We start from the raw sequence: 16,950 nt of genomic DNA on the forward strand, positions 1-16,950 counted from the left end.
TGTGCAGCCCAGCTGTTGGGACGCTTCCCTTGGAAGCAGTGATGGCAGTGTTGGTAGAGGGCTAGACGGACCCGTGGCAGTTTTTCCCAGGAAATCAGCGGAACAGAAGTGACGGATGGATTACGTGCACCAGGGTGCTTTTCCCCGGGTGGTATGGACACCCAGCTGGTGGGCAGAGCTGAAGACCAGTTTCCAGGCTGGCAGACATGACCACCACATGGTCCACCTGTGGAGTTGCTCTCCGCCGTGCTCTAAACTTAGGCTTGCTGCGTGCAGGGAACTAGTTCATTCTTCCCTCCATTCAGCATAAGCATGCCCATGACAAGAGTTGGAGCCATTGTTTGGTTTTAGAGCAAATCTAATCGAGAGTTCTGGCAAAATAAGTTGTGTTGGGGTGGGGGGAGAGCACAGCTTAACTCTGAGCGAAGTAAGTTCTTTTCTCCTCTTCTACATCTTGCTCCTAGCCCCCGCCCTTGGGTCCAAGTATTGCAGAATTGGATACGGTGGTTTGGTTACTGAATTACAGCAGCCAGCCTTGGGAAGTACATGTTTATTTTCCCCAGAGCCTGTGGAATCCTTTATGTTCCTCTCCACGACTTTGTTTTTGTTTTTAGAGTCCAAAAAATCGTTTGGCATTTTGTGTTGAACATCTAGTAGGATACATTTGTGTAAGCGTGCATACGCGCAGACGCGTGTAGACATCCTCAGACACTGAAGTCAACGTCAAGTTTCTTCCTTGCCTTCAGTGTTACCTTTCATGTTCCGGATATCTTTTTTGAGGGCCGCAGGCAAGGCGGGAGGACTCAGAGCTAAACAGTGAGGGCTGCCATTATCTTCTGAATTCTGATCATCTTTTTAGACCATTGGTTCTTTGGTTGATTCTGATTTGCATCAGAGTTTGCATTTGTCCGTTCTTTTCTAGTGATTTAGATCAGGATAAGCATCTCCTGAAAAAGATGACTTCAGACAATACTGCTTTCATCTCCCTTGTCCCCAGAGTGGACGCTTCTCTCTGGGCACTTCTCCCTACAGGGCCGGTGGGCTCAGGACTCTGAAGTTTCGGCAGGACGGGTCCCTTTCACAGTGTTGTGCTGGATCTGTTGAAGGGATGGGAGGAGGCAGGGTCAGATTGCAGGGCCTACGACTCTGACGCAGACTTTCCTGGTGAACATTGCCCGCTGGAAGGCATTACTTAGCAGGGCAGAAACCTCAAACGAGGGTAGGCCGTTTGACTGACTGTTCTCTGGGTAACTTGAATCCTTGAACTAAGGTAGTTTTTCTATTTTTACTTCCTTAAATTATCCTGGCATGGATAGATTGGCTATTTCCAAGTTTTGTTTCAGTAACGGATCGTCTGCTTTGGTAGTGAAACCCAGAAAGCGGTTTTTTCTTGGTTCCATTTTCTGACGTCTTGGGAGCGACAGAAGTCTTAGAAGACATGAGTGCCTAGCAAGAAAGCAGAGTTTGCTTTAGAAACAAAATACCGACTGCCCTCTGCTCTCCTTGTTGTTACTTCTTGAGAGAAATGGAAGCCTGGGTTTGTTGCTACATAGTAGGTAGCTTTTCAGGGATGTGTGGACCAGCTATTCCCAGGTGGTTAAGAATACGAGCTTTTACTTTGTCTTCAGCATTACTGTGCTCTCAGCTCGGTGCCCTGAAAAAATGTCCAGTAGCTTATCCTTCCTCCTCCAAGCAGTTACTCCATTCCATCGATACGGTGAAGGAACTTGGTTCCTAACTGGGCTTCCAAGGCTCCCATTGCTGGATCTTTCCATGTGTTTGGGTTTCATACTGCTTGTGCTTTAAGGCAGAGGAGTCCTTAGGGATGGCTGCCTGTGGTCGGACTCTAATCAGGGCAGAAAACCCAACAGAGTTTTCCAACCAAGACCAAGTTCATTCACTTGCTAATTATTTTTGGCTCTGAGGCTGTTTGAGATTTAAGTTTCTGGGCCAGTTATTTCCCTTCTTCGCACTTGGCTGTCATAATGAAGGTAACTCGTGCTCGCTCAGACATGTTACAGGAACATACACTTGCAGACCTGGAAGGAACCGAGAGGTCCTCCAACCCAGCTTTGCAGACATTGTGTTGTGGACCCCTTTCCTCAAGTTACGTTCTACTGGACGTGTGACAGGACGAAGGAGAAAATCAGTGTGAGTAGTGATAGGTGTGGGGCCCAGTTCTAATCCAAGTCAGCTCATCTGTGTGGGAGGAACTCAAGAACTGGGAGTCAAAGCAGTTTAACCAGAGTAAGGCAGGTATGCCGCGCGGTAAAGGGCAGAATAAGATACCATTTCCTTTTTCCTTTTCTTTTTTTTTTTAAAGATTTTATTTATTTATTTGACAGACGGAGATCACAAGTAGACAGAGAAGCAGGCAGAGAGAGAGGAGGAAGGAGGTTCCCCACCTAGCAGAGAGCCCGATGCGGGACTCGATCCCAGGACCCTGAGATCATGACCTGAACCGAAGGCAGAGGCTTAACCCACTGAGCCACCCAGGCGCCCGATACCATTTCCTTTTAATAGAAGGCAGATCAGTGACTACCAGGGACTGTAGGGAGGGAACTGACTGGCAGCAGGAACTGTTTGGGGGATGGTAGAAATGATTATCTCACGATCGAGGTGTGGTTACATGACTGTATGTATTTGTCAAAAAAACCTCATTGTTGAGTTGAAAATTGGTGAATTTTATCGTGCCTCAAAAAAACCCACAAAAAACAACAAAAAACCGACCCAAAGGAAATAATACACTGGATAAGAAGTTGTAAGGGGCATCGTAAAACATGTTTAAGATTTTTGTGGGGGAGGGGAGATAACATTTTCTCAGCTTTTTAAATTCAGTGTAGTTGTAGAAAACGATTCTTTCAAAAATAGAAAAAGAAAAGAAAAAAAACCCAGATTCACTTCAATCCCAGTCTCGTCTGTTTTTCCACTTGGCAGATTGATCATCACTCACTGCTGTGAGTTCTACCAGGGGTTGGTAGAGGGCCAGATAGTAAATAGTTTAGGCCTCGTGGGCCGTTCAGTCTCTGTCACAGCACTCAGTTCTGTCACTGTAGCGTGACGGCAGTCAGAGGCAGTAGGTATGCCAAAGAATGAGGCTGTGTTCCTGTAAAACTTGACTTACAAAACACGGCAGTGGGCCGAATTGGGCCTTTGAGCTGTGTTTGCGAACCTGGGAGTTATGTTCCTTTTGGAAAAACTCAGCAAAGCGGGCATTTTCTCCATTCTCACTGGGAGGATGAATGTCTTAGAAAAGGGGGGAGTACAGGGAAGTCGGGAAGAGAACAGGCCCTCCACGGCTGAGCTCACAGACTTGGATCTGTAAAGGGTAGGGTGGTTTTGCTGACACCGAATTATGGACGATGAATTAAGAGGAAGAGGGGACTGAGTGTGGCAGCTGGTTTCTAGATTATTGTAGAAACCTAGGTAAGAGGATTTAGCCAGGACGGTAGCTTGGGATGGAGAGTTCCTAGGGAAGGGCTACTCTAAAACCTAACATAAGAAATAGACATTTCCAAAGGAAAAGCTAAAGATTGAAACTTTTTTTTTTTTTTTTTTTTTAAATCACAGAGCAAATATATATTTAGGGTGTGATTTCTCATTAACGGGATGGCGATGCCACATTTCAGTTGATTCTTGTTAGATCTGATCATCATTGCTTAGAAACATCAGTTCTACCATTTTGATAATTTGCTGTACTTGTATTATCTTCTTTGCTTCCCATGCTTCTCCTTGTCCTCTTGAGATCTGTGAGGGGGGACCGCGCATCCTGAGCCAAAGTAGGCGATGTGTGGCTGCAGTTTCTTCCCTCCAAGTGGATATAGGGTAGGCTAACAGGGGACAAAGAGGGTGGGGTTGTGAGGAAACTGGATTCTCCTTATTCTTCTTTTTTAAAATATTTTACTTGTGTATTTCAGAGAGTGTGCATGAGCAGGGAGAGGGTAGAAAGAGAAGCAGACTCCGGAGCCCAACTCAGTCTTGGGACTCTGGGATCATGACCTGAGCCAAAGGCAGATGTTTAACTGACTGAGCCACCCAGGTGCCCCAAATTGGGTCCCTCTAAACTAAAGGGTAGAACTGCTTCTGTCAGAGGCCTCAAGGTGTGTGCCTGCTGTCTCAGGCTGCCCCCGAGAGGTGGCCCTTGGACCCTCTCTCTTTCACCTGTTACCTAGAGACACTGGGTGCAGTTTTGACTTCTTCAGGAAAGGTCAGTTAGTCAAGGGCATGTCCAACCAGGTAAAAAGAATTCCTCAGTCCTTCAAAATTACACACCCTGTGCCTCAAACAGAATGTTATTGCCAAAACTCAGATTGCTATATTTAAACCAGTTTTATCAGCTGGTTTTAAAATTAAGTCCTAGAGACTTCAACGAAACAAGGGTGACAAAAGAAAGTCATTCCAAACGGATATAGTTGGGTGGCTCACTTCATTAAAAGGGCACTTGGAGGTCCTACCAGTATACCATGATATTGAAATTGGTTTTGCTTGGTTAATTAAACCACACCGAGCTTTGGTTTGATACCATGTTTGGGAGATACTATAACATTGTGGATCAGGAGTGTCAGCCAGTTGGGAAGGCAGAAGAACTTTGCTGTGAGGTTTTAAAAGTATTGGAAACAGTCAACAAAACAAAGAGGCAACCTTTGGAATGGGAGAAGATATTAGCAAATGACACCTCAGACAAAGGGCTGATATTCAAAATCTATAAAGAACTCCTCAGACTCAACACACACAGAACAGATAATCACACCAAAAAATGGGCAGAAGACATGAACAGATACTTCTCCAAAGAAGACATACAAATCATTAACAGACACATGAGAAAATGTTCATCATTAGCTATCAGGGAGATTCAAATCAAAACCACATTGAGATACCACCTTACACCAGTTAGAATGGCCAAAGTCAACAAGACAGCAAACAAGTGTTGGAAGGATGTGGAGAAAGGGGAACAGTCTTCCACTATTGGTGGGAATGCAAGTTGGTGCAGCCACTTTGGAAAATAGGTGGAGATTCCTTAAGAAATTAAAAATCGAGCTACCCTATGACCCTGCCATTGCACTACTGGGTATTTACCCAGAAGATACAGATGTAGTGAAAAGAAGGGCCATCTGTACTCCAGTGTTCATAGCATCAATGGCCACAATCACCAAACTGAGGAAAGAACCAAGATGTTCTTCAATAGACAAATGGATAATGAAGATTTGGTCCATAAATACAATGGAATATTATGCCTCCATCAGAAAGGATGAATACCCAATTTTTGTATTAACATGGACGGGACTAGGGATGATGCTGAGTGAAATAAAATAAGTTAAGCAGAGAAAGTCAGTTATCATATGGTTTCACTTACTTGTGGAGCATAAGGAATAACATGGGGGACATGGAGAGATGGAGAGGAGAAGGGAGTTGGGGGAAATCAGAGGGGGAGACAAACCATGAAAGACTGTGGACTCTGAGAAACAAACTGAGGGTTTTGGAGGGGAGGGAGTAAGGGATTGAGTGAGCCTGGTGGTGGATATTAAGGAGGGCATGTATTGCATGGAGCACTGGGTGTGGTGCATAAACAATGAATTTTGGAACACACACACACACACACACACACACACACATAAAATTAAAAAAAAAAAAAAGTATTGGGAATTCCAAGAATATTTTGGTTAGGTATAAACATATGACCCAAGTCTTGTTTCCTTTCCTCCAATTCAGATCATCCAGAACTGACCCGTCCCCGAGTCCTTATCTGCTTCGTGGTGGAAGGCCGTACACTTGGTAGTTAATTGCTCCATAAATTATGTTGAATTAAGTTGAATATGTGAGATCTGAAATTGATCCCCGTGGTTGAAGAACACCGTATCCTTGATCCCGTTTGCTCTTAAGAGTCCTGAGTAAGACATGAGTTCATAAGTCTTAACTGAACCAATTTCTGAATCAAACAGAACAAAACCCTATGGTTAAAACATGCTTCAGTGATCAAAAGTACCAGGTGTAAAATGCTATAAGACCACTCTGGGCTCACTCACTGTATTTGCAGAATTATAGTTTTTGCTGCCTTGAGTTGTATAGACCAAAGGCATAGCCACTAAGAGGTCTTTCCAGGGGGCCTCACCTGCAGAACAGAGGGTGATCTAGGCAGTGACCTGATTTTAGTCTCCCACAGAAAAGAAGAAGAGACTATTCCTATATTTTCTCTAGTGGAGCATTTACTCTAACTTTTTCACCTTCATGGACTCAGCCTTCCCACATTTTAAAGATTTTATTTATTTATTTAACAGAGAAAGATCACAAGTAGGCAGAGAGGCAGGCAGAGAGAGAGGGAGGGAAGCAGGCTCTCTGCTGAGCAGAGAGCCCGATGCGGGACTCGATCCCAGGACCCTGAGATCATGACCTGAGCCGAAGGCAGAGGCTTAACCCACTGAGCCACCCAGGCGCCCCCTTCCCACATTTTAGAGAGAGTAGTTAATTTTTGTTTGTTTTGTTTTGTTTTCATTTGTTTGGTTTTTATTGTTTTTATTTTTTTAAAATTTTTATTGTATTACATTAGAGACTAATTAATTAATAAAGAACTTTTTGTGTGGGACAAGTATCTTGTCAAAGTCTGGAGTTTTACTTTGGAGTTTTGTTCTGTGTATGGTCCTTTCCTTAATATAGAAAGGACCTTCTTTAATCTTGCCACAATGAGACTGGCAGGGCAGACCTGTTGATGGTATCAGCGACTGTAGTTTCCTTCTCTCTAGTTACTCGCTGGCATGGGAAAATGAAATCAGGGGGCTTGTACACCGGAGTGGCTTCCATATTTTTGTGAAGTTCCTTGTCTGTCTGCATGCATTCATTTATTGACTCCACAGATACTGTTAAGCACCGACGTTGTTGGAGATGCTGGCGGATAAACAGGGAGCAAAGGGACGTCTCTGCTTTCCTGGTGCTTCTATTCTTGTCTGAATCAGAAAACATATTTGGGTGGAATCGCTGATGGGGGCAGGTTCCGTGTTTGGGAACACCTCCTGGGGAGGACTTAAGAATCTGTAGTTAACTGTGTTCCCGAGGAGGGGCCATCTAAGCATTTGGGGGTTTCTGTGTCTCCCTAGCAACTTTTATTCTGAACACTGAGCAAATTGAGGAGTTGAACAAATCACATTAGAGTAATTACCATGTGCTTCATGGTGTTCTCAGCCCATTACCAGTAACTGACATTTCAGTTTTGTTACGGGTCTGTGCAGTAGGCAGTGCTGGTACCCTGTCTTACAAACCAGGGAACTAAGTCACTTGTTCCCCTAAGCAAGAAGTAAGACTCGAATTGGTACTCAGGCTCTTCACCATGGCCCTGTCTGCTTCTACCTCTGGGTGAGAGATTGCTTGTTTTCCTTCTCCCGTTTGGGATTTCTTTGAAAGTTTGAGAGTATTCCGTGCCAGATTTGGGGGCAGTGGAGGGCGTCTGGGCCTCTCTCCCTGTGGTTTGCATTCTTTGGGAGCTCCCTTTCCTTTCCTTCCTTCCTGATTCTTTCACATTGAATTATGTGTTTAATTTGTCTGAATGGTATGTGTTTAATTTTATTTAATGATGTGTGTTTCTCTCCGTTCCGCTAGATGTTCTGTAAATTCCTCGAAGCAAGGATCTGGCAAATAGGTACATGTGACAAATGGGTCAAAGCGTGTATTGCAAATTCTAAAATGATTAGACCAGTTTACTTGAAATTGGGGATTTTTCTGTCCTTTGTGGGACCGCATAATAGTTTAATTTAGCTGTTGACAAATGTTTCACTTTATTCTGATCAGTGGGATGTGTATGATAGGCCATAACATGTTAGAATAATGAAACTGGGGCAATATATATTTTTTTAAAGATTTTATTTATTTATTTGACAGAGAGAGAGATCACAAGTAGGCAGAGAGACAGACAGAGAGGGGGTGGGGGGAAGCAGGCTCCCCGCTGAGCAGAGAGCCCGATGCGGGGCTCGATCCCAGGACCCTGGGATCATGACCCGAGCTGAAGGCAGAGGCTTAACCCACTGAGCCACCCAGGTGCCAAGACTGGAGCAATATTATTGAAAACCTAGTGTCTTCAGCGTGTGTATTCCTTGGGAAGAAGTCTTTATGCCACTGTAGGTCTTTATGGCATTCTTACTTGATAATTCTCCTACATGTTAGAGATTTTTGATTATTTGAGGTTAGGTCATTGGTATTTCCTCAGAATCTTCAAGGACATTCTGTCCCTCCTTTCAGGGAAATGTTCTTCTTCTGTCTTCTTCAAGTTCTCAATCTCTGATCACGTGGACAGCTTTCATCCTATCAAGAACCCGCATTGCACCTGCCCCACAGCTTTCTCTGTGTCCAAAATACCTCCTCATGCTCTCAAGCTACTCCTGATATCCTTTTCCCTCAGTGAAATTCTTCAGTTAATTAAAAGAGGAATCCGGCCTCATCTTCATTTCTACTTATTACTCAGGGAAGAAGTTTAATGAACTTTCGTGGTGCATGGTTTCTTCCCTTTAATTTTAATGGACTTAGTTATTGTGCCCATGAAAACTGATAGGAATCTCTGTTTTAAGCTTTACTTTGCACAGTGAACTTGCTTGGCCCAGTAAACATGGATTTCAATTCTGCCGGTCCCTGGTCCCTGTGCATTTTGTCTAAGAAAGAGTTTATGACATGTGGATGAAGAGGAACTGAAACCCTGTTACATTTGTGTTGGCTTAACGGGGCTGCTGTGAAAACGCATCACGGACCAGGTCATGAGACAACAGAGATTAGTTTCCTCCCCACTCCAGAGCCTGGAAGTCTGAGATCCCGGTGTTGGTGGGGCTGGCTGCTTCTGTGGCCTCTCTCCTTGGCTTGTAAATCTCTTTCTTCTCCCTGGGTCTTCACACAGTCTTGCCTCCGTGTGTGTCTCCTCTTCTTATAAGGACACACCAGTTATCTTGGATTAGGGCCCATCCTGATGATCTCATTTTAACCTAATCACATCTTTAAAGCTTTATCTCCAAGTACAGTTACTTTCTACGAGCTAGGGCTTAGGTTCAACATATAATTTTGGGGAGACACAATTTGGCCATAACAAATTTAAATGTATAACACGGTTGTCCTAAACTTTTATGATAATTAAAACAAAAATTCCTTTTAAAGCTGAAAAATGGGCGAGGGAGGAGGACATCCGGATAGAGAGAGGACTGCAGGCTATTGCTTGTGATCTGGCTTAGAACTGGCTAAGTGATTTACCCTGAAATTCATAGTAATGAAGACTTTTTGTTCAGATTCAGTGACAGTACTTTTTAAGTACCTCTAAGGTTTCGTGATTCTCTCTTAATAAGTGTTTGTAATTAGACCTTACTGCTTATCTGGGAAGATGCTTGGAGGGGAATTTTTATAATCTTGTGTTTCATGGGTAGAAGGAACAGAGCTTGTGTCCATTAGGCCTTGATCTGAATTTGAGGCCTTTTCTTCTTGGAGCGAGCTGAAGAAGATGGCTATAAAAATCCTTCTCTTGGCATCTTACCAGCCATGTGGCTGTGGACAGGTTATGTGTTCCCCATGCACCCTAATTTAGGTATCTAGAGATTGGGAAGGGAGCTGTCAGGAGGCTTTCCTTGCCTCTGGGCACTTGTTACTACTGCTCATGTACATCAATGCCGTTGCTCTGTAGACGACTCTGGGTGGTGGGTTTTGGAGCACAGCCCCTGCAGCCCCTGCAGCCTTGGGGCTGAGGCTCCGTCTTCATACCTGCTGCCTTGGGTAGTCTCCGGGGCCCGTCTGACTCATGTGCCCTGATGGCCACTTGTGGCTCTCGGCTGTCAGAGTGGAGCTGGGCTTATGTCAGTGTCTCTAATCTGGCCTGCAGTGTGATGGAACCTCTCAGTGAGAGAGGCGTCACATGAGGGAAGATGGGTAGTTTCTGACGGATCATCTTATATATATTTTTTTTAACCTCCTCTTCCTGTATTTGAAGGAGTCCCCAAATATTGATAAGGACATTGTTCTTTTTATATCTTCTCAGGAGGCAAATGATGACAGTGTGTGGGGCAGAGGTGTCATTTAGCCTAGCACATCGGCTTTTAAGATCCATGGACGTTAGTGTAGCCAAAAGCCAGTACCAGACCTTGTGTCTACTTTTCCTAGTCCAGAGTACCCACCTGGCAGAGCTTTGGTGAGGGGTCAGTGTGTGTGTGTGTGTGTGTGTGTGTGTGTGTGAGAGAGAGAGAGAGAGGACAGCTGCATGCCTTCCACCTACTTTAGGCTGGTTAAGTTGAATTTTCATTCTCTGTGTTAGGATTAAATTTTTATAAGCCTCAGTGTTGGAAACACTAAGGTGGCATTTATTATTAGGCTTGAACTGACCAGTTGATTCAGTGTAAAATTTTATTGCAGTAAAACCATTGAAACAAGTCGACCAGAGGGTTCTCTGTATAGCATAAAGAACTCCAAGTTCTGAGAGGCTTACCTGTATAATTATTTTAGTCATTATAGAAGAGCATTAAAATACAACACTGTCAGCAGTATTACTGACCTGGAAGAAGTCCCATGAGTGAACCCACGGACCATGCCGTTCTCTGGTACCACTGCTGGTATCTTCTCCTTTGGGTTCTGTATTCATCAGAACTTTTTCAGTCACGAGGGATGGAAACCCAACACAAACAAGCTGAAGCTGGAAAGGGAATTTATTTTAATTCAAGTGAAAAATTATAGATCTAGAATGATCCTTAAGCAGGAGTAGATCCAGGAGCATAGTGGAGCATTTTCTTTCTCTCATGTGGATTTGTTTTCAGAAAACTGATCAGGAAAGGGACTGTCAGTATTCTGAAAGTCGTATCCTTATGACTTCCAGCTGGAAAGCAAGAGCCTCTGTCTTCCTGTGTCCATATATCAAATATCAGGGAAGATTTTGATGGGTTCTGCTTGGTCATCCTTGAACCTCTAACTGGCCAGCGGGTAGAGTATTGTGGCCAGCGACTGTGGCAGGGCTCTAGATTGGCAAGTCCACTGGGATCACAGGTGCTGGGACAGGGCTGGTGTCACATCCCTGCCTGGCAAACAGACATGTCTAGTATATATAACCAGCATTCCCAAGTTGGCAAGGGTTTAGTGTTTATTCTTTTAGTTGAAAGGGGATGGAAAGGTTAACTGTCATGAAACTGCTAAATCCATTATCTTAAGCTGCGCAGATCTGAAGACACATCTGAAAAGGGTCCATCAGGTGGGATATACATTGTATATCAACAGTGAAATAGTTGGACCATGAGTGGAGATACCCGGGAGGTTGATTTAAATGTGGGCAGTGTTTTGAGTCAAGGTAACAAAATGACAATAATGGACTTCTGCTTTTTTTGGTAGGGTTAGATGATTGCCTGCAGCAGTATGTCCACAAGTTTGAACGGGAGAAGATAAATGGAGAGCAGCTGCTGCAGATTTCCCATCAGGATCTTGAGGAGCTGGGGGTCACGCGCATTGGACACCAAGAACTTGTGTTGGAGGCTGTCGACCTTCTCTGTGCACTGGTTAGTTCAGGAAAAGATGATTTGTGCCATGATGATGTTCTTTAGAACCGTAACTCTCTCAAAATCCTCAACATTCGTGGTTGAGCCTAGCGTTATTTTCTATTAATGATCCATTGAACTGAGGCATGAGCTGAACACAGCATAAAAAAGGAACAACATAAAAAGAAATCATTATCTAGACGAAGAGGTGGCAAACTGTGGCCTGCGGGTTAAGCCTGGCCCTTTATCATTGTCAATAAAGTTTTATTGGCATTGTCAATAAAGTTTTATTGGCATGCAGTTTTAATGAATAAAGTTTTATTCATTTCTGTGTTGTCTGTGGCTGCCCTCATTGCTACAGAGGCAGAGTGGTGTAGTTGTAGCAGGGACCTGGGGGTCCCCCAGAGTCCAGCGTGTTGACTGTCTTGCCCTTGAAGAAGCAGCTTGCCTTCTACAGAAAAAAGTCTGTGTTAGTCTCATTTTCTTATCTTCTGTGGAGAGTGCGAAGAAGGAGACCGTCCTGAACGACAGTGCGTCTTCTAAGCTGAAATGAGAAATAGGTTCTGATTTCCGTGCCTGTTTTTGTCACCATGAAAAGCTTTTTTATATTTCACAGGTCTTTGTGATATTTAAATAGCCGACGCTTGGGCGGGCTGCAGTCGGCCTATGAAATGGAAGCTAGATGGGAAGCAGTGTGAGAGCGTAGTTCCACTCTGCAGATGATTGAGCTTCGGGTGGAACATCAGTGAGCTCAGTGCTGCCAGGTTCTGACTCTGGCCCGACATCCGTGGCTGCGTGGGCTCAAAACACCCGTGAGGGCCTCGGGTCTGCTCACTGAATGCCACACGGTGGGATCTGCATCTGTCTGTCTCCGTGCCGTGTCCAGGATGCACTTTCCCCAACTGTCAGGATTTGGACCCACTCCGTGGCATTCAGGCTGGGTTAAGGAATGCCGCGAACCTGAGCCAGGGGTATATACAATTACATCACTGAGAATGGTGGGAAAGAATGTGCTCCCGATTACGGTGCCACGGCTGCTCTGCGTTCCGTCGATTGTATAACACTCTCCGCATTGTGCAAGTTCTTCTTCTTAAAATGGACAGAGCTTTGTCTCCGGCTCTGAGATGCGCTGCTCTTGTTTACAGAAGTAATGGGGAAATTATTTGTGGTTGATAAATGAGCTGCCACAGGGGAGACGCTGTGGCCAAGTGGTGTGAGTGTTGGCCTGGGAGGCAGGCTCTCTGCATTCTCGTCCTGGCTCTGCGCCACACTCCTCAGTCTGTGACCTCCAGGGAAACAGGGGTGTCTGTTTTCCCCATCTGTACGGTAACACTTTCTGGATGTGGCAGTGCTCGAATGTGTGTGTTGCATTGCCCAGAAGATGTCTTAGAGCCCTGTTTATTATTAAAGCTGTATGGTGTTTTTTTTTTTTATTATTATTTAAATACAGTGAAACATGTTTGAGTTTACTTTTATTATACTTTCTGGGAAGATCACTTTTCCATGTTTTCTGCTCATTTGATTTGTCTCTTTCAGCTTCAAGGAAGGGCTTTGAGCTAAATGACTTTGCAGTCGCCAGTGTGAGAAGTGAGGAGGAAGGGCCTTTGGAGGCACGTAGTGTGTAGCAAGCCAGGTGATCAACGTAGCAACTGCCTCTCTGCTCTCACCCCTTCTTTGCCTCTTAAAATATTGGACCGAAAGGAACAAAACTGGACAAATGCCAGAACTTAAAGCTGCATTTTATCTCCTACAATTTCCTTCTAATTTCCTTTGTAGACAAAGTTTGACCTCAGACTCATTCTGGACATGCTTTGTGCAGTAGAGTGCCAGCGAATGCATTGGACAGAAGGGGCACGGGGGGGTTCTCCTCCATGTGTCTGTGCCTTTTCTGGGTTGGGGAAGGTTTTAGAGCATTGGAGTGAAATGTTTTTTCATCTTGATATAATATCCTTATAGAATGTTCCTGTTGAAATGCATATGTTTGTTATTATGCTATCTATTTAATGCATTTCCACTATGTAGACCTTTGTATATATAAATTGGTGATAATTTTTCACCTTGAACAACCCATCCCTTGGACAGTTAATGTATATTTGCAGTTGGCCCTAGGGTTATAAAAGAGGCTATAATGGAAACTTAGTTTGGTGGATGTTGGTTTTGTGATGGACAGGAAATGAATAGAATGTAGAAGAAAGAGGAGGCAACAAAACCACTGGAAAGTTCTGGAGAGAACAGGGCGGATAGAATGGATAAAAGCCTACACTAGGGAATAGCTATGGGTAAAGATTCCAAAACCAGTGAGCAGATGGCCCCAGAGACAGCCAGTCATGGGTAGAGAAGAGAGCCAGGAGACAACACCACTGCCTTTTGCAAATACTGACTGGGGACTTGATTGTGAGGCAGAACCAAGACCACTTCTCAGGACTGAATGAGTCGGAGCCCAGGTTTTCTCCCCCTGTCCGGGGCAGACACTCGAGCTGCTCTTTCAGCAGGACAGCTATTTGCCACATGCAGCTATCTAAATTAAAATAAGTTAAAACGAACTAAAATTCACTTCCTCGGTCGCACTAAGCTATATTTTAGGTCATAGCTACTGGGGGTCGGTGTCTACCATATTTGGACAGTGCAGATAGGGAACATTTCCCTAACTGCAACAAGTTCTGCTTACTAGCACTGGTCTGGAGGGTGTGATTGAGGGTAAGAAGGTAAAATGGTAACCCATTTTTGTTGCCAAATCAACCAGACCCTAGTTACTAAGGAAGGCACACACACACACACATTAAATATTTTATAATTAGTTAACTATAAAGCATTATATATGTCTTAAAGATTTTAGTTTGGAGAGAGAGAGAGAACATACGCAAGGGGGGAGGGGCAGAGAGGGAGGTAGAAAGAATCTCAAGCAGGACTCCACGCCCAGCTCAGAACCAGTTGCAAGGACTCCATCTCGCAATCCTGATGAGATCAGGACCCGAGTCAGATGCTTAACCGACTGAGCCACCCAGACACCCCGTATTGTTTAAGGTTGAAGTAGGTTGAGAAGGAGAATAAAGTGGGGATCGGTAGCACATGTCAAGTGATGCCCCTAAATGTATGATTAAATGAAATACCTGTAATGTATTTACCTGCCCAGGGCACTTCTGTGCACTCGTATATCCCTGAGATTACTCATTTCATCTTTTACCCATCTATGGCAAATCATGAAAAATGTTACCTTCTTTATGGGGAGAAATCATGCCGGGAAAGTAATCTTTGCTAAAATTCTGAATTTAACTGGATCTTGCTGATGAGTGTATTAAATGCCTTTAAGAAAAGAATGTGGAATATTTCTCTTAGGTTGTGACTCAGTTGTGCCAAGTTAGTGAGATGGTGTAGACTGTGTCTCTGGCCCTCCGTCATCACACATGTTAGATCGGAGGAATAGAGAAAGAAAGTAAAAGAGAAGGAGAAGTTTCATCTTAGCTAAAATGTGTGTACTTAAGGCACCAGTAGAGTGAGAATCGGCCTTTTTCCTTCTCTTCTGCCTCCTGTGTGATTTCCCCAGCCAGACCGGAAGATAACCCCCGGATGGCTGAGCTCTAATGAAGCGAGACCCCCAGCCCAAGGGAGTCTGTGTGTGTATAGATTTTCAGAGACTCGTTTCATTTCTTACGTGGTTTGTATCTTCTTTATCCTTTTATCTTAGCATAATTTCTGAAGGGGACAACTTTGAGGGAAGATAATTGGATCTGGTCTGGGAAATTATTCATTTTCTGTCTTTCACTGTGGGGCACTTAAGTCAGTCATCCTTTCCTGGCTATGTTTCTGCGTTAGAGGTTCTCTTGCGGGAATATAATTAGTGTCTTGTTCTCTTCTTGTGTGGAATGGGGTGGAAAGGGAAGGCATTATCCTTCCTTTGCTCCTCTTTTCTATCTTGTTAAAGCTGCATCTATCCCTCCTTCCAGTCCTGTGGTTTGTTTTGGGTGGGAAACCAGAAACAGAGCACATTGAGTGGAAATGAAAAGAACCGGTTAACGAGAAGCTATGCTCCCCCTTTATTTTATATTAAAAGTGGCAGGTTTGTAGGAGATGGACGTTTAACACTTCTTGCTGTACTAAAATGCATTTAAACCTCTTTGAGTTCAAGAAGTAAATGTTTGTGTGTAGTCATAAGAGTTCCAAGTCATTTCTGGTGACATTTAGTCTAGAAAGCTGACTTTTCTGCTTTTAGTTCAGAACTCTTGGTAGAAGTTGGCAGGCTGAGTAATTGACTGAATGAGGGGACAGTTCCTTTAATCAGTCACAAGTCCTTCAAAACAAGCTTGTCATGTGGCTCTTTATCCATTCACTTGTGAGTCTTTGATTCTCTGGATTTAAAAAGCACACTGAAACTCCATCTTCATATTTTTGTCTTCTTTGTTGAAGGACAAAGTCATATTTTTGTCTGCAGAAAATGACAGGAAAAAATGAAGGAATATAAGATTTGGATAGAACATTACTGTCAATACAAAACACTCCTATGTATTATGAAATTTTACTTTGTAAAATTATGAAATGATGAATCTTTGTGAAAATTTTAAAGCTTGCAAAAGACAGCTTCTGGTTAATGGTTCTGAGGAGTTATTTTTCTTTCTTTTTTTTTTTTTTTTTAGTTGTACTCTATTCTTTTCAAAATGTCTACCTAAATTTTTTTTTAATTTTTTAAATTTATTTTCGGCCTAACAGTATTCATAGTTTTTGCACCACACCCAGTGCTCCATGCAATCCGTGCCCTCTATAATACCCACCACTTGGTTCCTCCAACCTCCCACCCCCCACCCCTTCACACCCCTCAGATTGTTTTTCAGAGTCCATAGTCTCTCATGGTTCACCTCCCCTTCCAATTTCCCTCAACTCCCTTCTCCTCTCCATCTCCACTTGTCCTCCATGTTATTTGTTATGCTCCACAAATAAGTGAAACCATATGATAATTGACTCTCTTTGCTTGACTTATTTCACTCAGCATAATCTCTTCCAGTCCCGTCCATGTTGCTACAAAAGTTGGGTATTCATCCTTTCTGACAGAGGCATAATACTCCATAGTGTATATGGACCACATCTTCATTATCCATTCGTCTGTTGAAGGGCATCTTGGTTCTTTCTACAGTTTGGCGACCGTGGCCATTGCTGCTATAAACATTGGGGTAGAGATGGCCCTTCTTTTCACTCCATCTGTATTTTGGGGGTAAATACCCAGTAGTGCAATTGCAGGGTCATAGGGAAGCTCTATTTTTAATTTCTTGAGGAATCTCCACACTGTTCTCCAAAGTGGTTACACCAACTTGCATTCCCACCAACAGTGGAAGAGGGTTCCCCTTTCTCCACATCCCCTCCAACACGTGTTGTTTCCTGTCTTGCTAATTTTGGCCATTCTAAATGGTGTATCTCAATGTGGTTTTAATTTGAATCTCCCTGATGGCTAGTGATGATGAACATTTTTTCATGTGTCTGATAGCCATTTGTA

At 43.7% G+C, this 16,950-nt stretch overlaps 1 protein-coding gene across 4 annotated transcripts in view; it reads left to right on the forward strand.

Moving 5' to 3' along the window:
* CNKSR3 (CNKSR family member 3) overlaps positions 1-16,950 on the forward strand; it is an 89,395-nt gene that overhangs the window by 43,579 nt on the left and 28,866 nt on the right. For 3 of the 4 annotated variants that reach the window (XM_082731380.1, XM_082731379.1, XM_082731382.1), the window contains one exon: positions 11,326-11,489. The exons of the other annotated variant lie outside the window; for it this stretch is intronic. Coding sequence is in view for 2 of the 3 variants with exons in the window: in XM_082731379.1 (XP_082587505.1) it covers positions 11,326-11,489 (164 nt within the window). In the remaining variant the exon portion in view is untranslated. The remainder of the gene's footprint in view (positions 1-11,325; positions 11,490-16,950) is intronic. 4 annotated transcript variants of the gene reach the window in all.

This window comes from Mustela nivalis (genome assembly GCF_964662115.1).
Source record: "Mustela nivalis genome assembly, chromosome: 5".
In the NCBI taxonomy this organism is placed as follows: Eukaryota; Metazoa; Chordata; class Mammalia; order Carnivora; family Mustelidae; genus Mustela; species Mustela nivalis.